Below are 23,388 nucleotides of genomic sequence, written 5' to 3' on the forward strand. Positions count from 1 at the left end.
AAACAACCTACCATGCTCAGTCGAACCCCACTGAACGAGTCAATCGCAACATTAAGCACGTGCTTGTCGCGTTCTCTGAAAAGTATAAGGACTGGGATACCTACCTTCCAGAGATCAGGTTTGCATTGCGATCGACAATGAACCACTCAAACGTGATGCGTATATGTGCCTTCTCTCAACCTGGGGAAAGAGCTGCCGAATCCGATGCATAGGGTTCTCGCGGATCGCTGCGGAATGCCAGTTGCACCGGCAACATGAGCTGAATACGAGATGCACCTAAGTGCCAAGATGACGGAAGCTTTACACAAAACGTGCCGTAATCTTCGCACTGCTAGGGCACAACAGTAGGCGCAACATGACTGCTCACATCGGAATATCCGCTACAAAGTGGGCAATCTGGTGCTTCGACGCCAGCACGTTCTCAGCGATTCTAGCAAACAGTTTGCTGCTTTGTTGGAGCCGAAGTGGACCGGGCCGTATCTAGTGCGAGAGAAGGTTTCCTCGCTTGTTTACCGACTTGAGAACATGAAAGGAAGGCTGATTGGCGGGCCGGTACATATATGCGACCTGAAATGCTACGTGCCAAGTGATGCGCAGTAGGATGAAGATCAGACCCTCCCTCAACCATGGTCAGTGAGAGAGAGCAGCCAGAATCAAACGACGAGCCCACAGCCGCGCCACAACTTGCATAGCAGGTGGAAGTTATCTGACCATCTGACTGCTATATTTGCGTAGCCCGAAGGCTGCGAGGAACATTCGTAAGTGCGGGCCATGCAGCCACGTGATCACACAGCCGCGCCTTTCTGGCATCTTGTTAGTTCCTGCTGGGAAGTAAACGCCTAGCAACAGCAGAGCACCGAGTATTGACTACAAGTCGTCGTTTTAGTATTCAAGTAACCACAAAGGCCACGACGGGAATGTGGAGTGAACAATTCAACACGTTTGCATGTGTGCATTGACCAGACTTGCGAGGGCCAGTGCGGTGATTATCCTGTGCTGGGAATCGATGATGCATGCGACCATTCCCTTCTTAACGGGCAGTGACGGTGTTCCCGGATCCAGCCAGTCATGCTGTTTATCACAATGTCATTCTGTGCAGTGGACTAATAGAATTTTCAGAACCAGGAAACAAGACGCGGCTGTGCGAACTGCCTGCAGCGTGGACGGTGCTACGCTGGCCTTGCAGCAACATGAGCCAGCGCCCAGCAGACGACCTCCTGGCTTGCGCAGCTGACACCTGGGGCGCGGCACGGAGAACCACCTTCAAGCTCGGACTACGATCCCACCTCGGAAGTCCGAGCAGTGCCGCCAACAAGGCACCTTCGAGTCGGCATCAAGTATCTGCCAGCAGAGGGCTACAGCAACGCCAGCCCGACGCTCAAGCCAGCGCATGCAACACTTCCATGGTCACGAACCTTGGCGGGAACTTTCGCAAACGGGTGTACCTAGGTGCCAGCATCAAGGCATGGGGGGGTGGGGGGGGTGACACTTCTTAAGGGGAGCAGGACGTGGGGAGCACACCAACACCACCTAGACAACAGAAGGCCCTGAGCACTCGGTGATCGAGTGACGTCATGGAGAAGAAGCTGGCGGTGTGCTCAGGGATACGGGTTGAATGAAGGGATCGGGCCCTTATGGGCAACGTTAACCAGAGCGCAGTTATTGTTTTTTTTAAGGCATAGTTGAGCAGATGGCCTGCAGAGAACAGAGGTTGTTCCAATTTTATTTAAGCAAAAGTATTTACGCGCTGCATTATTAAAAAGCCTGTCCATAAAATATGAAATGGTTCAACCTTAGGATTTAGAAAGAATTTCGGGTAAATGATGAGAAAAGTCACAGTGCTACCTTCTTCAGAGTAGCTTCTTTGCCTTGATTTATCGTCGGCTTCAAAGAGTTTGCCGTTCAAGTGACCACAAAAGTTCTTAAACAAAATGCTAGCACTGCACCATAACACATATCTCATGAAAACTTCACTGGTGTGTCCTTCACGTTCGGGACACATGTATTTATTCCAGTCTACACTAGGCTCTAAACGAATAATTTCACTTTCGAAGCATTATTACATACAGTACCGCAGTCCACATATTTACAACACCTCAAATGAGTTTAGGAATGGAGATAAAAAACATTCGTGCAACTATTTACAAAGAAACAGCGGCCTTATTCTGCAGAACTCCAGCTTTTCTTTTGTTTGCCTTAGCATTGGCACCCAATATTCTCTCACTGATCTTGTGGAAACATGAACGCATGATTTTTTGGCCCCGATTTGTAATTGCTCCAGCAATTAGGCACGCAGCACATATCCTGGCATGAAAGCAATAATCCTGAATAAGAAAGCAATAAGAAAACCTTGGATTAACCCTGCACTATACAGAATAAGAGAAAAAAACAAGATGTATCACACTTTTATTAGTACGAGCGACGTAAACCAATTTAAGGAGTTCAAGAAGCTTCGAAATAAACTAACTTCAGATCTAAAGAAAGCAAAAGAAAATTATTATGAAAGTTTGTTTCTTCGCCGTAAAACTAATGTAAAAAAGATATAGGAAACAGTAAACAGATTGACAAGCAGAAACAATGCAATAACCAGCGTACAAGAGATTGAGATAAATGGAAAAATACGATAGCAGGGAAGTGTTTGGCTAAGACCTTCAATGAGCGCTTTATACAAACGGGGAAGTTAGATAGCGCAATTATAGGCAGCCAACAACCAACAAGACACATCAGTTCTTTACCAAATTTGTTTGTTTTGTATCACGTCTCCCCTCAAGAGACTGAAGAGTTACTTAACAGAATAAAAAATGTCGCCGCTGGTTATGACGAATTTAGGGCTGAGCCAGCAAAGTATGTTTCTAAGTTACTAAAAAACATTCTCACCTATATTATTAACTGAATGTTCGATACTGGTATCTTCCCTGACCAACTGAAAATAGAAGGGTTGTTCCGATACACGAATCTGGAGACAAAAACGGCCTTACAAATTATGGTTCCAAGAGTCTTTGGTATGGTCATGTCACGTGGACCATTTGGTAGTCGATATAGCTCGATCAATAGGATGTATTAGAAAGATTTCTACATTAATACCTCTTCGGCTAAAAAAAACTCCTTATTACACTCTAGTATATTCTAAGATTGCCTACTGCTCGCTAGAATGGGGCACACTCACTCAGCGCAACTATAATAGATTAACGGTACTACAAAAGCGCGTGCTACGTATTTTTGAAAATTATGCAGAAGATATCCGTGACTTACGTACCAGGGAGTTATTTCTGAAACACAACATGCTAATGGCCAATCAAGTTTATCTCTATAAATTAGTGCAACATATACACCCCACAACAAATACAAAGGCACTGATATGGTAGTTGAACATAAGTACAGGTTCAGGCAGCATAGGAAAGGCTTCCGAAGATAAGACAAATTACGGGTAACAATCGGTAACATATCAGGCTATACAGATTCTAAATAAACAGAAAGACGTAATAAATTGGACAGACAGCCGTGGTAAACTTAAATGTATGTACAAAATGTTCCTTGTCAGAACAGCATGTGTGTTGTAGACTGTTTTACATTACTTTCTACTATATCCATAACACTTCTGATTTTCTTTTTTTGTTGTTGTTTTGTAAGCATAATGTACTGGTACATAATCATTCTCTACATATCTGTAACATGATAAAAGGTCTGCTAGCCATCTAACACATTCATCCTGTGTGACCTTTTCTATATGTATATCTATCTGCGTGATCTGTATGCACATGTATGCATCTCATACTTCTTATCTGATGTATTATAAGTCACTTTCTTTCTTCATTGGCTGTACATTGAGTGCAACTGTAATTTTAATTTAATGTGCACCTTATTGTATATGTTATTGTACGCGTAAATGCTGTATAAACTGGGCGGGGGCAGGGGCCCAGTCAGGCTATTTCAGCCTTTAGTCTCTGTCTCCGCAGGAAATGCCCTCAAATAAAGTGATTTTTGATTTGATTTGATTTTTGATTTTAAACATAATCCACATTCCGTGGCAATAAAGGCTTGCCGGACACGCAACCGCAATCGCAGCACAAGCCCAGAGACTACATGCACGGTTCGTGCTCAGAAAAAAAGTGCGCTCGAAAGCATCTCGCAGCATGCCAGGACTTTTCTAACCCCGAAGTTATCCAAGGAAGGGCAGGGTTCCCGGAACTAATCGAATTGTTATCGACGTCATCGCCCGCTCGGTCTTCCGTGTTTCATTTTCAACAAAGGTGTACCGCTCGTAGCTTCGTAGCACACTGCACGGAATTTCTATGTGGGCCTCTTTTGCGTGATGTAGCTTAAAGGGAGAGGGTACAGCCAGAAGGCCTTAAGTTCTCTAGAGGGTGTTGAGTACACGCTCATCTTTCCCTGCATTGTCGCGGTCGCATGTGAAGTAGACACGAGAGCGGTGCACTACCCCCTCTCCTGGTTCTCCCTCGCTTTCACGATGCGCGCACCCTTCCTCCCCGACTCACGGGAAAATATTTAATGGGCGAAGAGGACATTCCCCTCGCAAAGGTAAAAAGGTAGAAAACAGCGACGCCACAACAGCACCGGGGGAGACCCGCTCACTGTGACGCCGGAACCCTAATCTGCCGGACTGGATGGATGGATGGACCTGCTGCAACCTGTGAGTGACCTCGTTTGCCTGACTATCCCGGGCAACTAGGCCAGCCTATTATTACTTCTTACAGAGAGGACTTCCCTCTGGCAGTGTTCTTTACTGCTTGTAGCAATAAACGTTATAGTTGATGCCGCTAGTTGCCTTATTCGTCCGAACCTGATGTAGCCATGATTCCCGCGCTACGGGTTAGGGAGTACCACGGAGCGACTGTGTGGAGCTAGATCAGGAGCTCGCCTTCAGCCCTAGCCGCACGCAGAGTGGAAACCCCACAGTACTTGGCATTGTCCCGGAGGTGAAGACCCATGCTCCTGTCGAGAGGAGCCAAAGTGACGGGATGGATGGAATGGTTGAATGCTATGAGCGTCTCCTTTGGAACGGAGCGATGGATTGCACCACCAAGCTGTTTATTTATATTGGTTAATGTCCTACCTCTGTTTAGAAAGAAAAAAAAAACAGAATTCCCATCACCAAACTTTCTGAACCCCTATTGGGAACTTTGTTTTTGTACGCCTCCGTTGTTTGTGTTTCCCTACTTTTCTACCGCCAGTCTTCCAATCGCCTCTTACTAATGTCTATTGCAAACATGTTTACTTTCTCCCTGCTCTCGCTGAACCCAATGGCTTTAAGGAGGCCAAAGGTGCCAAAATTGACCGCTGGGCAAATATCTTCACATTTTCATAAAATATGGTCCATCGTTTCTCTACCACAGTAAGCACATGCTTCTTCTTCCTCCTTATATTTCTCTTTATACCTAGGTGCGTGTTCTAAAGCATCCTGATCTCACTTCGAAAAGTAATGAGCTTCCCTTTAAGTTATCATAAATTGTTTCTTTCCCGATTTTATTTTTTTCTCTTAAGTAGTTACTCATAGTAGGTTTTTTTTGCATTGCCGCCATGTTTAATATTATCTCAGCCTCTCTGACTTTCCGCTGGACATTTTTTGTTGCCAAGTTGCTCACCATACAGGTCACATACTTGCTGGTAAGCTTCCTAGTTCTTTTGCTCCACTGTGAATCAATGTTTTTCCTGTACAGATACCTCAACACTCTCCCAGCCCATTTACTTTCTTCCATATCCCTCAGTCACTCTTCATACTCAATTTTACTGCGAGCTTCTCTCACTTCAAAACTAGTCCAGCCCATATCACCCTGCACAGCTTCATTTGTAGTCTTCCCATGACAGCCCAATGCGAGGCGTCCCACTGACCTTTGGTTCCCATCAAGTCCGGATTGTACTACTGATTTCAAGCAAACAACCGCATTTCCAAAAGTAAGTCCTGGAATCATTACAACTTTCACATACCTCGGAGCACCTCGTACCTACTGTATCCCCATAGAGCTCTGTGTTTTATTATGGCCGCATTTCTCTTTCCCTTAACTGTTATTGTTACTTCCCGTGTTTCCGCATATCTACGTATCGCCTTCGTTTACCCATATATTGAGGTATTTATATTCTCTTACCCGAGGCATTTCCTGGCCCTGTATTGCCACTGTCGGTTCACTGTTTTCATTGACTACCATAACACCTGATTTTCTAACACTAAATTTCAAACCTAAATTCTTGCCTTCCTGTCCACAGATATTATACAGACGTTGCAAATCATTTTGTTTGTTAGCTAGCAACACAATGTCGTTCGCATAAAATAAGCCTGGAAGCTGCTGCTCTACTAATGTACTGGTCTGTTTGTATGAGAGATTAAACCTGATATTTCTCCTCTCTAGCGCCCTTTCCATCCTTACCATGTACATCATAGACAGCAGCGGGGATAAAGGGCACCCCTGCCTCAGTCCCTTGTTGATATCAACTTTCTCCTCGCTCCTCATCCCTTGCCATTCAACGAAAACAGTATTTTCTAGGTATGTTTCTCACAAAAGCTTTTACAGTCGTCATATATGCCTTCCTTCTACAATATCTGACATTATGTTTCAGTTTACATTGTCACATGCTTCGATAATGTCTAAAAAAGCCACATATAGCAGTCTCCTTTCTTCTCTGGATATTTCAACAGACTGAGTAAGGACAAATAAGTTATCATCCAGATGCCTACTGATTCTAAAGCCATTTTCAAGTGCTCCCAAAATGTCATTATTCTCTGCCCAAGCTCACAGCTTTAATTTAATCACCTGCATTGCTAACCTGTATATTACCAATGTAATGTTCAAGGGTCTATACGAGTGAATTCCGTTTTTTTCTCCTTACCTTTATAAACTAATTTCATTCTACTTTGTCTCCAACTGCCTGGTATTCGCCTATCTTTTAGGGTTTTTCCACTGCTTTCAACAGAGCTTCCTTGCTTTTTAGTCCTAGTTCATTAATCAGCCTAACAGGAACCTTGCCTAGCCCTGTGGCTGTGAGCTTAGGAATTTTCTCTCCGGCTTTCTTCCAATTGAAATTCGTCAGCATCTGCTCCTTTTCCATCTGGTTCTTTTTCATGCTCGTTTTTTCTTCAAATACAACCTCGTCATTGTTTTGGAAAGATTCAGCTGTTACTTTTCAGATATAATTTAATGCCGCGTCCCCTCCCACTTTGTTTCCATCTTCATTTAGGATAAGTTGTATTGTTCCAGACTTCCTGCCTAATAAGTTCATGTGGTTTCAAAGCATTCTAGGTGCGGCCTTCTTTTTCTCACGTATTTCTGACAACCGAGGTTCACTTTCACCTTTGCTTGAGCCAGTATTTGAACAATAGATTTTATTTCTCCCAGCATATTTCCCATTTTCTTGCTACTTCATCCTGCAGCAGGCAACTGTGCTTTTTTGCTGCCTGCCTGTGCTCTCGTGATGCTTTCTGTCATTCGGCTATTGTTTCTCTTATTTCCCTGCTCCACCAGCTTATCCCCGCAATGTTAGCACCGCCATCATGAGTGGAACGCCACCTCCGACAATCATCGTGAGTGGAAATGGGGAGAGGCATAGGGATGGCGGAACAGGTGAATGCCCATGTAACGGCGCCAGCACATTCCTTAATCTTCACACATTTCTCACATATTATTGAAATTTGCAGTGCAAGTCCAACCAGAGGTGGTTCAAGATTTATGAGAGAAATTTTAGATGCGCTTTTGAGCCAGTATCTGGTTTGCACAACTGTACACATTGAGCCTGAAATAGTTAAAGTTGTTGGTTAACAAGACAAACGAATCAGCCCAAATGAACATGCCATAAGCACCATGCACTTACTTTTAACCGCAGACGAGCTGTGCTCATCCACGCGCTTGTGCACTGCCGCCGTCAAGGTAGCCTGATAAATTTTGATGAAACTCAAAGCTTGCATTTTGGTTGAGAAACATTTCGATGCTGGCAACTCGCATGTAAAAAGGGTGTCCCCTTTTTTGCGTGCGTGTGCCGCAGGGAGTGTTGTCAGACTTGGATAATGAAAACGTTTGTTTTTCTTCTGAGAGTGGCAACAATGATACTGAGCAGCATATCTTCTCTGAGTCGTCGGATTCGGATAACAACAATATCTCAACATGTTGGCAATGGCTACCAATAGATGTAAAGAACCCCCCACCGGTGCCTCAAAAGTTTGTTTTCACAGCCGCGCCTGGCATAAAGGTACCTGTGACAGAGGACGGGAACGGTGCACAGTATTTCGAATTGTTTCCAATGAATGAACTAACAGATTGCATTCTCTGCGAGACCAACCGCTACACGTACTTGGTGCGAGGAACGTGGAGTAGCAGTCTGCACTATTCTGTGCTTTTAATTGTACCACACCACATCTACAATTTTAGAATCTGACATCCCTTGCTAAAAGTATGAGCTCGGATTGGCACAGTATATTGTTCTGAATTTACAAAGAGACATTCTTTTAGCAACGAGGACTACAGAAAGTCGGAGACTCTCCGCTGTGCAGTGCGGTGAAGCCAATCTTCTCTCCACACTTGAAAAAACATTTTGCATGTATTTTACAAATGAAGCGCTTTTAAGGATATTTTTTGGTTGTTTCAAGATGCATAGAATTATGTAGGCAAATAAAAAAATATACGTATTTTTGTATTATCTTTGACCAAACAACTTCGTAGAGAAAGAGTCAGGCACTTCCCCCCTCCCCCCCAATGGCAGGCATACCATTAAACTACAAAAGCATAGCAGTTATTATTGGTTTATAGCTTTCAATAGAACTGCTTTTCCTTGCAACTGCAGCTGCACAACAACCAAGGGCTTTAGAAAACAGCTCTACGATTAGCAGCAGAGTATTTTTGTTTCCCTGAATTCTTTTGTTTGTATTATAAGATACTATCCCAGGGAGAGCACATTATTTTACTTGGCTTAAAAAAATGTTTTTTTAAAAAGTCCCCTACAGTCTGTCAAGCCATTAAAATAATCGGAAAACAATAAAGAGGCTTGTTTTACAATAGTGCCATAAACTTGAGTCAGTCACAAAGAGAAGCTGTACCCTGATGACGCAAGCCCGGGATAATGGTCAGCCTTGCCAGCACAATTTCCCTCCAAATGTGAGCAGCTGCAAGGTACAGAACAAAAACAGCATCCATAAGAAATGGCTAGCTAGAAAGCGCTATGTCAACAAAGAAATCACAGGAATGAAGAATCACAGATGCATCACTGTCTCTCAACTATGTAACCTTTCTTGAGAAAGATGCAAGTATGTAAATTATGAAATTCTCAAAATAATGCATACCGATGACAAAACCTGCACTGGCATGTGTTGAAGAAATGCGACTTTTAACATCACATAATGCCCCATTCCTTGTGATCATGAAAAAATGACCATTGTTTTAACTGACACGCAGAATTGACATAAATGGCACAAAAGGACTCGGAGAAGACACACAAAAATCTACAAGCACCGACTTTCCACTCGAATTTTGTTGAAAACACGCATGGCACAAGCAAGAAGCCAGCTATATCACACACGCAAGCATGCGCAGTAAGTACAGCACAATAAAAAACTATGTCAGAAGGTATCAATAATGGCATGCTTAAACAGTTACCTCCTGCTCTCTTCAAAAAAATTCCATAAATTTTTTTCTTACTTTTTTATGAAAGAAGTTTTTCTTTTTTTTTCATACATTGGGGCACAGCTGCAAATTTTACAATTCAAAGCTAAGTGGCCGTCAAAACCACATCATACATTAGGCCTGTGTTACCACGACTGAATGATATTTCATAGATAGTCCTGTTCAGCGCTCTTACTTGTTTCCTTCAGATAATAGCAGTTTTGTTTGATGATCAGTGGTACACTTTGGACAGATCCGGTTTTTCAGATGAATGCTCACTTTCGAGGATTTGCTTGGGGCAGAAGAGAACATTATACTGGTTATATTTTGCATAGCGAAAAATGGCAAAAAAATATTTTTTTAAAATCATACTTTCAGTTTCTATAACTCTTTTTCTATCTTATTCCCAAATATTGTTACACTAGAGCTACAGGAAGAACGGAGAAAGAGAAGAACGAAGTGTGCTTGTCTTTGCAATGGCTCGGTGTCGGCGTGGCCCCTTTTCATCAATTCATCTTCAAATAAATGCACCCCATCGTAACAGTTTTGGTGGAGATGCGGGGTAAAACAACAGCACTCCCGAAGAACGACGACAAACTGCCCACAGAAGCACAATCCGTGGAGCTTCGCCGAAGTCACCAAAATGCCGGTCTGCCACCAGAGACGGCTTCTGACGGCGACAACCAGCCACCTTCTTCCAGCTACCCGTGGCAGCCCTACATCGAACCACGAACCTTCGCTGCAAAAGCCAGGGAAGACGTGGACGAATGGCTCAGCTTTTACCAACGTGCAAGTCCGTTCAGTGGCAGGAAAGCCATCGCCCACCTCAGCAATGTTGCCTTCTTCCTCAAGGGAACCGCGTCCTGTGGCTTGAGAACCACGAAGAAAACATGATGACATGGGAAAAGTTCGTAGATGAAATCGGGAAGTGCTTCGGAGATCGGGCAGCTAAAAAGAAGCATGCAGAGCAAACCGCAATGCAGCGAGCCCAAGTTGCCGGTGAAACCTGCACGACGTACATCAAGGAAGTGCTGAAGTTGTGCAAAGCCCTGGACTCTCAGATGACAGAAGAGGGCAAGTTGGTCATTTTTTAAAAGGGATCGACGAGGACGCGTACCAGTTCCTCATCGGAAAAGACAGTCTGGACTGCGTAAGTGACATCATTTGGCAGTGCCGTACATTTGAAGCCTTGAAGGCTCGGCTTATCACACCAAAGTTCGGCTGCCTGGCCAACATAACTAACGTCGCCAGTGTTGACGTGGTCCCAGCTCCATCCGACCCTGTGTCAGTTATTCGGCAAGTGGTGTGTGAAGAGCTTGACCGGCATGAGGCGACTTCCCTCTCGACTCCGTGGGCACGAGAGCCCTTTTCTCACTGCAATTTCCGTGAAACGTCCATCAATGTCATCTCCGTAGATGCATACAACTTCGCTCCTTGTTCAAGAGCGCCAAACTCTACTATGAACGTGCATCGCTGTTATCAGTTCCACGACGGTTACTCACCCAGACCACCTGCAGTTTCTCAAGAGTGGGACGGCTGTGCCAGTTATTTTGCTACTGACAATTTCGGTGCGCCCTGTGAACGCTCCATCTGCTTCCAATGCGGTATTCGCGGTCATGTCGCCAGATTTTGTCCTCATCGCTGTCGCACATCACCACCGTCCCATGAGCGACCGAGCACTTTTTATTGGTGTAGCAATCAGCTTGGCGGCGGGACACACTGGCCTTCTGACTCCAATAGCAAGACAAACCACCAGGTGAATTACCATAGCAATGTACCAGCTTTTGTGCGGAGCTTGATGCCGCCACGCTCATGCCAGCACTGGTCTCCATCTCCACGACGACGTCTCACGACACCGCCACCGGGAAACTAGGCGGCGCGATCAATAGAGGTGAGGTCGCCAGTCATCATCAACTACACGCCCCTATGCCTCCGCCAGTCACCATGTGTCATAACAAGATTCGTGTTTTAGTGTAAAATGTTGCTACATTGGCCTTAGTGGACACAGGAGCAAGTGTCTCCCTTATCAGCCTGGATTTCAAAACCAGACTAGGTCATAAAGTGATGTTTCGCTGGGATAACGCTAATGCATTTTGTGCAGTGAGTGGAGAGTTACTCCAACCTATTGGAGTGTGCACCGCAAACATTTATTTCTCCAATAATGTGTAACAAGTCGAATTTGCAGTGCTTGCTCAATCCACTCACAACGTAATTCTTGGCCTCGATTTCCTACAACAGTGCGGTGCCACTGTTGGCTGCGGTACTGGCGAGCTTTGCCCATCTCCTCTTGCCGACCAGCCTGCTACCTGTTCACGCCCTCTCGCCGTCATTGAAGATGCTGTCTTACCGGCACGTTCCTTATCCAGAGTTCGAGTTGCTGCTTGCTGTGTCAATGCCGATACATTTGATGCAATTGAGCCTGTGCCTTCCATGGCTGTGAAGAAAAGTGTGCTCGTACCTTATGCGTCATTCTCTGTGGCCTGCAGAACAGCGACACTGTGGGTGTCAAATTTAGCCTCCCAGTCTGTTGTGCTACCCAGCGGTATGCAACCTGCGCTTCTTAAAGTAGATACCAGTCTCAGCATAGGCGCTTTAACTAATGACACGTCACACGAATCCCAAGAGCACGGGGCTGAACACGGTGTCCCTGAAGACTTGTCGCCTTTTTTAAAAAATGTTCAACAAGCCACTGTCTTCACAGAAGCGTCAAGCCCTGGCCAGCGTCCTTAGCAAGCATGCGTCATTATTTGATTTTGCGCAGAATGCTAACGAAGTTTGCGCTCCAACTGCGCAGGCTCGCTACGGGATTGACACGGGGTCCACGCATCCCATCAGGCCTCACCGAGTATCCGCGTCAGAGCTCAGGATCATCGCTCAACAGGTCGACGACATGCAAGGCAAGGGCGCATCCAAGATTCCTCTAGCTCTTGGGCTGCCTAGGTCATCCTTGTGAAAAAGAAGGATGGGTCCGGAGGTTCAGCTCAGTTCAGTTTATTGTCCTTAAAGACCCCCAGGGGGGTATTACATAAGGGGTGGGTTTAACATAAGTTCCACATTTGGTACACTTAATTAGTGATATTCATAGTGATCAATCACACGCTGTAGGAATAAAGACAGGCAAGTGATGCTAACAATGTCAGCAGGAAGGCCGTTCCAGTCTTTAGCTGTTCGAGGAATGAACGAGGCGGAAAAATGAGTGGTTCGGGCACGCGGGTGTGCGACTTGCTGCGGATGACTGGTGTGGTGGGAGATGCGTGCCGCAGGAACGATGTATGGCACCTGATGAAGGGTACTGAAAAAGAACTTGTGATAGAGCTCAAGACTAGCAATGCGTCGGCGATTAGATAGCAGTGTTAGTCCGGATTGTGTTTTAAGTGCGGAAATACTGACATCATATGAATACTGTGAGTGAATTAACCTAGTAGCGCAGTTCTGAACAGATTCAAGTGAGGTGATAAGATATGTTTGGTGCGGGCTCCAGATAGCAGAAGCCTATTCAAGTTTTGCCCGAACAAGGGACTTGTAGGCAAGCAGTTTTAAGTTTTGAGGTGCCTGGCGGAGATTACGTTTTAAAAAACCTAGTGTTTTATTAGCAGATGATATAATGTTAGAAATATGTTTATGCCAAGACAGATCATTGCACACAGTGACACCCAGGTATCTATAGGACTCTGCTAGTTCGAGAGGCATGCTTCTAATTTGGTAGGGAAATACCAGGGGATTACTGCTACGAGTGAAAGGCATAACTTTACATTTTTGTACGTTAAGTTTCATTAATCAATCGTCACACCATGTTAGTATGTTGGCGAGGTCTTTCTGCAGGGCTGTTTGATTGCAGGTGTTACGTACAGTGCGATAAATGACACAATCATCGGCGAACATTTGGATATTACAGGACACATGTGAAGGTAATTCATTAATATTAAAAATAATAGAGGGCCAAGAACCAATCCTTGAGGGACGCCTGATATTATTTATAATGACAGATTGGGAACGGTTGCTAAGAAATTCAATGATCCAATTCAAAACGTCAGGATGCAAATTAAGTCTTGTAAGTTTCAATATTAGATGTTGATGAAGAACTTTATCGAAGGCCTTAGAGAAATCCAGGAAAATTGCGTCAGTCTGTATGTTACTGTCAAGGTTAGTGTAAACATCGTGCAGGAAAATGGCCAGCTGTGTTTCACAGCAGAAACCTTTGTGGAATCCGTGCTGGGCGGGATGGAAAAAGTGATTCAAGTCAAGAAAATTCATGATAAGAGAGTAGATGACATGTTCCATGATTTTGCAGGGGACGCTTGTTAGGGAGATGGGGCAGTAGCTCAGAGGCGAGTTTCTGTTACCTGATTTGTGGACTGGAACGACCTTCCCAATTTTCCAGTCATCTGGAATGAAACCTGAAGAAAGAGACTGGGCAAATATCAAAGACAAATATGCTGCAGAAATAAGCTTAGTGTTTTTTAAAACTTTTTAGTTAATCTCGTCCATATCAAAAGATGATGAACACTTGATTTTGTCAATGATCGCACAAATACCATCTACATTGAAAGCAATGGCTGGCATTGATGAGTTTGTACTAAGCGATGACGAAGGTTTTTTGTCGACTACCGGTGTCTCAATTCTGTGACGAAAAAGGATGTACATCCACTTCCCCGGATCGATGACATTATCGACTTCATTCCACATCTTACTTTTCATCTGTAGACCTACGATCGGGCAACTGGCAGATACCCATGCATTCAGCTGACAAAGCAAAAACCACTTTTGTGACCCCAGACGGCTTGTTTGAATTGTCATGCCGTTTGGTTTGTGCAACGTGTCTGCAACAATATCATTACTGTAAACCAGGTAAAAGGGTTCAAAAAAATTCGTTTTATCAGCCAAGGCGGCGAAAAATTTTGCAGAAATCAAGAAAAAACAGCATTTTTCAAGCCACAATAATTTCGGATTGGCGCGACAGAGCGGCACCATCTTGGTCTCGTTGGAAAGCGCATTTCTCCGTCTTCAAATTTGCCCTGTCAGCTGCCTCCTCCATACAGAAACAAGCACACAAAAAGCAAATGATTGAAGGTCGTGCAGGAGTCCGCGATTGGCCGTACTCGCAACGTGACTCTAGCGCGGTTTGCCATTGGTCCTGCATTTGCGTCGTCTGCTCGGCTCTTAGCACCTCGAAAGTATGGAGGTCTCCGTTTGCTGTAACATCGACTTGCCAAAATGGGCGCTACGCGGACATCGCAGTAGCATGGCCGATCCCTACATTTGTGGACGTCTCAGACCCGTGGCTAAGTATACCGAGCATCGGCTGTTTCATTATGTCTCGTGTAGTGGACGATAAAACTCTGGACTTTTGTTAACGGAGGTTAACTGGGTTTATTAAGCATGGAGTACACAGGAATGGGTGCGGTTACATGGAGGCACAGAGAGTAGAGTGTCTTGAGACGGGGCGGCGGCCGACCAGCTGGAGAGGAGCGGGAGAGCCAGGCACAACTTGATATGTCGTCTGCTCAGAGTTCATGGAAGAGGAGGGCTGCCGCGATGGTGGGAGCAGAGGTTTCAGAAGGGGCGCGTGGCCAGCACGTGCAGGATGGTGGCACCATCTCTTGAGCCTTCTTGTAACATCGGCAACACGGACATCGCGACCAAGATTCGTGGAATCCTCAGAAACGCAGCTAAGCCTTTCAGCACTCAGTGTTTCGGAATTCGTTACCAAACGTATCGCACATGCAATCCTTGGACCCGCGGCTAAGAATTTCGAGCATAGGAGTTTCTGACTCGGTGATCAAGCACATCGCGCGCGGACATCTCGGACCCTCGCCTAAGGTGCATCAGTGCCTCCGACTGTGCAACTAAGTACACAGTGCGTAGACTCCTCAAGCCCGCGTCTAGGCATTTCGCACATCGGCACCTCGGAATGCGCGACTAAGCAGATCGAATGTCGACTCCTGAAGCCCGCAGCTAGTAATTTTGCACATCCGCACCTCGGACTGCGCGACTAAGCACATCAAGTGTCGACTCCTCGAGCCTGCGACTAAACATTTCGCGCATCGGCACCTCAAACTGCGCGACTAAGCACATTGTGCGCCGACCGTCACCGAGCCAGAAAATTGTCTCGTGTGCACGAAATCAAAAGGCACAGACCCAAAGTCACCTGTAAGCAAAGACAGCAAAAACTACAATCCCTGGTGCATTTTGAGAAATGTGAACTGCTCCAAAAACTTTGAGGGACACTTTCTCATAAGTGTGTTTTGGGCATTCTGTGTTGTCTGTGGAAAGGGTAGCATGGGAATGCCTGGACCAATTTTGATCCTGTTTGTTTTTATGTTTTCCCCAAAGTGTGCTTGAGGGTATGACAGTCTTCAATATCTAGCTAAGGGCTAAGTTTTTTTTCTGCATGCTAATTTGTGAATAACAAGTTCTGCTACAATTAGTGAAGGTGAACGTGATGTTTTGTGTAAAAAAAAAAAAGTGGTTAAAAATGTTTTGGAACTGTTGTACCCTGTAATGCTCTTTTGAGCAAAGATTAAAACTGGTATGCTTCATTACAGTGCCAGGTTTTCCACAAGTGGAACACATGCAACATTTTGTAACTTGAAAACTAGTCAAGGTATTGTAATGAAACTGCATATTTCTTTAAGACACATTTGAGTGTGGCTGTCAAATTTCGTTGCTCTAGGTCAAAGAACAAAAAAGTTAGCTCTGATCCCCACCTTCCCCCTTAAGGTTGTGTGAAATATTGTCAACGTACTACATTATTTGAATTTGATCTTTTTTCCTTTCAATTCTGCTGCCTTCTTTTATTTTCTCCAATAAGCTTTGCAGAGGGAACCAATGACACAGGCAGAATACATCAATGTTATTAGTAAAGTCACCTTATTTCGACAGATTTCAAGCAGATGCTTGCAAGACTCATTTACATTGCTGATTTCTACGAAACGGCACCATGGAATAACATAAACGCACAATGACTCTAAGAGCACAAGCGTCGTGTTCATTCCCTGTTCATGTCTTTCCATAGCACCATTTCGAAGAAATAAACAGTTACCAACTCAGTCCTAGTTATTGTCATTTACAGTGGCATGAAGAAATGTCACTTTGGTGTGCGCACTGCTGAAAGGAAGCAGACCCTTCATAGACAGTAGGTCGTAAACACTGCTAGCATGTGTGCTTCACGGAAATAAAAAATTTCCTTCTGAAAACTGGATGCTGCTATCTCCGCTGCGCCAATAATCTCTATAATAGCTTGGTCTGCACAGTTTCACAAGACAAAACAGGCTTACAGCTGTAGTCACATATGTCTACACCAAAGTGACCCAACACACAGGTGATTACACAAGGTGATTTATGTTCTTGTGAGTATTTCGGTAATGCACTGCGCTGTCTGGTCATCACAGGTTGCACAACATGTCGGAGGAACTACACAATGCTCTCAACACAGCTCACATACTTGATTTTATGCTTCAAAGTGCGTTTTCTGTGGAGAACTGGTTTACATAGTCAAGTCATAGTATTTCCAAGGCATAAGACAACACAGATACCACCACCATGTGCAACCCTATGTCTAAGGCAATGCAACATGTTCAGGAGAAGTGGTGTAGATCTTCCTTGTAAGACCACTCTCGAAAGTGTATGCTTGTAGTAGTAAGCTTTCAGTGATGGATATACAAAAGCAGTACAGACCAGCAGTGGGTTGTGTGTGCAATGTTTTTCACAATGCAACCACAAAAACTTGCCCAGCTTCCGAGAGGCTCGTACTTGTGAGATATGTGTTGCTTAATAAGGCAGCACCATGGTGGCTTGGGCTAGTTGGTACATACCCGACAGGCAAGACGAGGTACAAGAAAGCATACACACACCAGCACTGACTGAAGGCTGATTTCAGTCATCAGTCAGCACTGGTGTCTGTACTTCTTGTCCGTCTTTCTTGCGCTGTTCCCGTGTCAATAAGGCAGATTGGTACTGTATGTAACCTCTCTTAAAACACTGGCACCTTGTCCGACTCTGCAAATGTGCTGGAAGCAGTGGTTCTGAATCTCACCATGAAGTCCTGTTGGTGTGGCTCAACAGCAAATCACTAAGGACCTCCATTTCACAGTACTTCCTCCACTCCCAGATAAAAAAAAAAAAAAAGCCAACACCCCAAGTACAACAAAAAGCAGTGCCAAAACACTCTCTACAATTACCCCCAATTTTCATTTAAAAAGTGTAACACTGTTAGCAATGCCACAAGAAGTTATGCATACCCAAAAGCCACTTCTGTAACCACGAAATGTTGCCACACCACATGCGTCAAGCAATGCACTGCAACACAATGGCAGCTCGCACATGCCACCACACTGCATGCTGTCAGACCAGCGGATCACATGTTGCAATCGTATGCATGGCGTTCAGCACAGGACTTGGGGTGACTGAAGTGAAGAGACAGTGTTCAAAGAGCAAAGCAGGGAACCACTCTCATTTTCTGGTGTATTAATGTGAAGCATTCTTTGCCAACATTAGGCGGTTACCATTTACACCATTGTGATGCTGTTGTGGTCATTTTTTTTTACTCTATATATGTCAAGATATGCAGTGTGAGATGACATGAATGACATGCTGTAGGGATGCTGCACTTTCACGCATCCCCTGATATTGTTTTCCCTGCATGGCACGTGTCTCCTATAATCTGACTTCTCCCCGCAGCTGAGCAAAGCTGGCGGTCGGTGTGGTTGCAGCACACTACAAGAGATGGCAGGAGTGTTGCACTGCCACTCTCTCGAGTGACGCCAAAGGAAACAGACGTGCAGAGTTGAAGGGCCTTCAAAAGGACAGACTGGTGGGCTAGTTGGTATGGCATTATTTACAGGGTAGCACACTAGCACATGGATGACAAAAGAAAAAGACAGGACACATTGCTGACGGTGAACTTAGGACCCTGGCCTAGCACTTTGCTTACTTGTTCAGAAAGACGGACGTCCCTTACTGTGTGAGGAACATAACAGCCTGTGAAGACCTGCAATCACCGAGTGACGGGTGATGGTGAGCTGGTGCAGTGGGAGGTGTGCGAACGTTGGTGCTATTTGGACAAAATGGACTTCGCAAGTTTAGCCAACGCTGAGAAGGCTAGCTTTGTGGGCAGGCTGTGCGAGTGACCAAAGGGGGCTGTGTGGCGGATGGAAGGGGAATGGGCAGCTAGTGTTGAGGAGCTAAACGAAAATCTGAAGGTGGAGCGATAGCGGATGATTGAGCTTGAAACTAACGCTGGAAAGTTGCAAGAGAGGGAAGGGGCTAAGGCAAATCTACTAGAGCGAATAGCTGGCAAAATTAAAGAAGAATGGGTGAAGTGGGCCAAGCTGGAAGAGCGGGAGGAGTCGCTATAGATGGCACAGGCAGCAAGTAATCGCAGTTTGGAGAAGCATCAGATAGAGGGCGAGGGCAGCTCGGAGTCTCCGGCATGCAATGAGAACAAAAACAAAGGCAGAAAGGGCCACCTAGAGGGCAGGGAAGCAAGCCAAGAAACATCAGTTAAGAGAAAGGTTAAAGAAACAGAGAGGGGTCTGAGGAAAATAGGGGTGCGGATGAAATCAGCAGTTGGAACATACAGAACTTTCAAGCATGAAATTTCTAAAGAAACTATCTATGATAATTCTAGGGGAAGCTCTTTGTTGTTTGAAGCCAGGACAGGATTACTGCAAACAAAGACACACTAAGTCAAGTCCCAAGGGATAGGCACGTTATGCGGTACACGTGGAGAGAAGTAGATAACGGGTGAACCCCTGATACTTCTCTGTAAAGGGCTTCGCCCAGCAGTTCAGAAGGTCGGGGCTGGTTTTTTCAAGGCATCAGGGTTTAGGGACAGTGGAGGTAGACTTTAAGTGGGAAGAAATAACAGAGCAGAGGCTATTTGATTAGTGGTTGAAATGAAGGCCAGAGTCAGATTTCCCCCTCCACTGAGTAGAACATACATTACTATAGTTGGGTACAACTTTAGAAAAAAGGGGGCATTTACTCCTCCGAGGCAGATGCACACGAGCATCCACCGATGAGCGCGCACTCTGGACCAACATCATGAGCCGGACGGCCAGTGACCTTGCCGTCGGAGAAAATGGCCGCCCGGGCGTCGAACTGGGCCAAGTCGCGTCAGCTGTGCGCGTCAACCCCTCATCACAGTGAATTCCCAAACTGTTTGTGATTGTCTATCATGCCAGAAATATTAATGCAAGCTTACGATGCGGTATTTGTGCCACGTGCGTTTATTCTAAGCCGTGATCCGGCGAAGGATCATTGCAGCGAGCATCGCTGACACTGCGCTACGCTTTGCTTGAAAACAGGATCCTGCGGCGACCGCTGCAAACACACGTCCTACGTGTTTGTTCCATTTTTGTTTTATTTCGCTCCTGAGTGATGTTCCGACGAGAAAAGTTGGCAAAGTCTGGTGCCTACTGTTAGCGGCGGGTGTGTTCGTGTACTGTGTCGCTGCGTTTTTCGTCGGACGGGGTGAAGTGATGGAGCAAAACCTTTCTCAGGAGAAATGAGAAAAGCTTGCGCGCATGAAACAAACCTACAAGCGACTCAACAGAAAATATTTGCAGAAGAAGCCTTCAACTCAAAGATTTGTCGCCGTCAACTTAGCGTGAACGATGTCAGCAGTAAGATAGCCGAGCGTCTAGCGACGGTGTTCGAGCGTTGTGTAGCACCGCCGATTGATAGCTTTCCACCAGTGCTCACTGCATGCGCAAGCTGTACAGTGCGTGCTGTGGCACAGTCACGCATAAGTTGTGTTGCCAGTGCGCGATATGATGGTTTCCCACAACGCAGCTTCACGCTGCTTTTTTCGCGATATGTTTCAATTCAATATTCCCAAGATACTGTTAAGAGAACGGCAAAAAAGCATACGAGAAGGTAGGCACAGCAGCTTGTGAATCCACTCCTATAATCAATCTACCCGTGCCTGTTTTTAAATGTGTGTATGTTTTCTTGCATTGGTCTAATTTTTTTTATTTCCCACACTTCTTTATATTTGAGATTTTCTTAGTTTTTGTGTTTGTGTGTGAATACGTGCCTGCTTCCATGCGTGTTTGCGCTTACTCTTATTTCTCTCCTTTTATGTTATATTAGCATTTGTTTTTGCTAGTTTTCTTTCAGCAAAGTCTTTTTACACATTTTCATTAACCAATCTCATTCAAAGCACTAACTCCTGTAGACTGCAGGGCTGGCCTCTTCCATCTCATTAAAACCTTTCTCACTGGTCTAACTCGTCTTTTCAATCTGCCTACTCGCTGTGTTTTCTGCCCTCGCTTCTTGTGTTGTTGCTGCAATGTGATTAACCAACTTGCTCAAAACAAATTTTGATTGCCTATGAAAACAGAAAGGTTGACAGATACATTTTCTTAAAAGCATCATGTGGGTTGCAGAGTAACTTTGCCTCTTACCTCTCTTCATGCTTATGCATCAGTGCATGTGGCAGCTTGCCAGAAGTGCACATGAAAGGCTGCATATTGTGAAACACCTTGCTATGCTGTTGCATTTTTTCATGCTTTCAGTCTTAGTAAACAGGCGGTTTCGCTGCCTATCAGATATGATGGTAAACATTTTCAACATGAATAACATTGTGAAGTGGGGTGTCATTTCCTGTCTGACGCTTTCATCTTTGCAAAGGCATTTTTCAGTAAAAGGAGCCCAGCAAAGCAGTGCATTGAGAGCTTTTGCAACTTTCACCATTTATTACTTCACCAATGTCATTGTCTGAACCTGGCCGTCGATCGCTATGCTGATGGCTTGTGAATTCAATAATTGCCTCAATAAAACACATTCAACATTACTCAGCATTTCTTAGTCCAAACAATGCTAGCAGAGCTATTCAGGGTGAAAAATTCTGCTTACATTTGTGTTACTTGCCCGGTCAGATAAACAAATACAACAATGGCTGCGGCATGACTGTGATTTGATGTGCAGACTGCAAACGGTGCCTTTCAAGCGTGCCCTCGACTACTGCTATAAATATCTACCCAAATAAGTATTTTGGGCCTGACTAAGCTAATGACGCTTGATAATTGTTCTCCTATTTGCATTACTTGCCTGGGCCAGATAACCAAGATAAACAATGCCACCACATGAATGTGCTTTTGCATGCAAACTGCAAACAGTGGCTGTCAATTTCACATTGCCTTCTGCTATTTCACCTACAATGGCTACGCATGACTGCACTTTGAAATGCAGACTGCTAAAGGTGCCTTTCAAGCATGCCCCCAACTGCTTCTATTTCATCACAGGGCCTGTCATGCTCCAAGGTGGCTGCCCAATAGAGTATTTTGGGCCTTCTGACATTCGCATTTTTCATCTGAACAGGCTGAAAAAAACAGTAGGGGCAGCACAACTACATGGAAGCAGGCGGCCTAACAGGGGCGTTTTGCTGTGCATTGGTCTTATGTGTTCAAGTGGCTTGACGAAAAGAAATGACTGTGCAATGGAATAAACTGAGCCGACGGTGTGTTTTTGTTATTACTTGGCTGCATGTATTGGCCTTTAGGGGCATGTAAACTTGACGATGGCTCCGACACGACTACTATTGTTTTCCTTTCGATGCGCAGGCTGCCAAGATTGGTGGTCAATTTCGCGTCGGCTGCTGCTACTTCACCATACGGCCTGTCAACTCGAGAATGTCTGCCCTAGTGAGCACTTTGGGCCTCACTTAGCCAATGTTGTTTTATAATAGCTCTCTTATTCACATTATTTGCATGAGCCAGATAACCAAAATAAACAATGCAACCACATGAATGTGCTTTGGCGTGCAGGCTGCTAAGAGTGACTGTCAATTTCACATTGACTACTGCTTTTTCGTGTGAAGCTGGACAGTGGCTGCCCAAATGAGCATTTTGGGCCCCACATAGTTATTCAAGGTTAATAGTTGTATTTGCATTCAGATTTTCCAGCATTTCAGTATGTTTCCATGCCAATACTTATATTGAGCACGATCTGTGCAGAACGTTGCTTTTTCAGAATTGAGCTTCCATCAAAAGGAATATGTCACAAAATGAACTGCTTATTTATATGAGGTCACGGGGGAATGCTTGGCTGCTGCGAACCCACCTGCAAAATTTTGGTAGCCCTAATAAGGGCTGTACTTTAGTTAATAAGAAGCTGTTATGTTTCATCGAGTGGCTCAATGCCGGACAGCTCGCAGTCGGAGTCGCTTTCTTCACGGTCATCTTCACCCAGTTGGATGACGATGGGTTGGATGTGGTCACTTCCAGACGTATCAAGCCTGAACTTTGCCTCCAGGTCCATCACGTGGTGAATGTTCTTCCTCCATTCTTCCGCCGTTACATGCCTGATTTTTTTCCTCAAGATGTCTTCGACTGTGGACAGCTTGAAGACTCTGTTGTCCGCAGTGATGCCATTTTTCACCTTTGCCCACACAAGCTCAATAGGATTAAATTTGCAGTGGTACGGTGCGAGCCTGAGTAAAATACAACCGGCCCTTTAGGCTGCATTGTATACGATGTAGCTCAGAAAGCGTGGCTTTACAGATGCAACCAACTCAAGCAGCTGCTTTTTAATTATCCTTTCGCTGTAGGTGATGTTATTGCTTTTGAGCCACTCCTGTATTTTTTCCTTCTTCCAAGCTGTCATTGGTAATTACTAATTTGTCTTCTCGGCGGGAATGGAAAGGTGCATTGTTCAAAACAATGACGCTACCAGCAGGCAACTTCTGCAGAACGTCATTAAACCATCCCTCGAAGCGACTGCCGTCCATTTCATCGTGGTAGTCACCCATTTTTGGGCCTCGGCATATATCTAAGCAGCCATC

General features: G+C 45.0%; 1 protein-coding gene and 1 long non-coding RNA gene across 14 annotated transcripts in view; one reads left to right on the top strand and one right to left on the bottom strand.

Annotated features, from left to right (window-relative positions):
• Positions 1-23,388, bottom strand: part of Tmem43 (Transmembrane protein 43) — a 210,947-nt gene that overhangs the window by 160,284 nt on the left and 27,275 nt on the right. For 2 of the 13 annotated variants that reach the window (XM_070538287.1, XM_070538294.1), the window contains exon 2: positions 9,041-9,106. The exons of 9 other annotated variants lie outside the window; for them this stretch is intronic. In XM_070538287.1, the coding sequence (XP_070394388.1) occupies positions 9,041-9,106 (66 nt within the window). Of the gene's footprint in view, positions 1-9,040; positions 9,107-12,444; positions 12,549-23,388 lie in introns of those variants that run through there. 2 more of the 13 variants (XM_070538288.1, XM_070538295.1) reach the window with 2 other exon arrangements.
• Positions 9,124-22,387, top strand: LOC139059849 (uncharacterized). Its single transcript, XR_011514402.1, has 3 exons — positions 9,124-9,247; positions 9,396-9,532; positions 22,169-22,387. It is a non-coding gene; the product is annotated as an uncharacterized lncRNA (long non-coding RNA).

This window comes from Dermacentor albipictus, chromosome 5, assembly GCF_038994185.2.
Source record: "Dermacentor albipictus isolate Rhodes 1998 colony chromosome 5, USDA_Dalb.pri_finalv2, whole genome shotgun sequence".
Taxonomy (NCBI): domain Eukaryota; kingdom Metazoa; phylum Arthropoda; class Arachnida; order Ixodida; family Ixodidae; genus Dermacentor; species Dermacentor albipictus.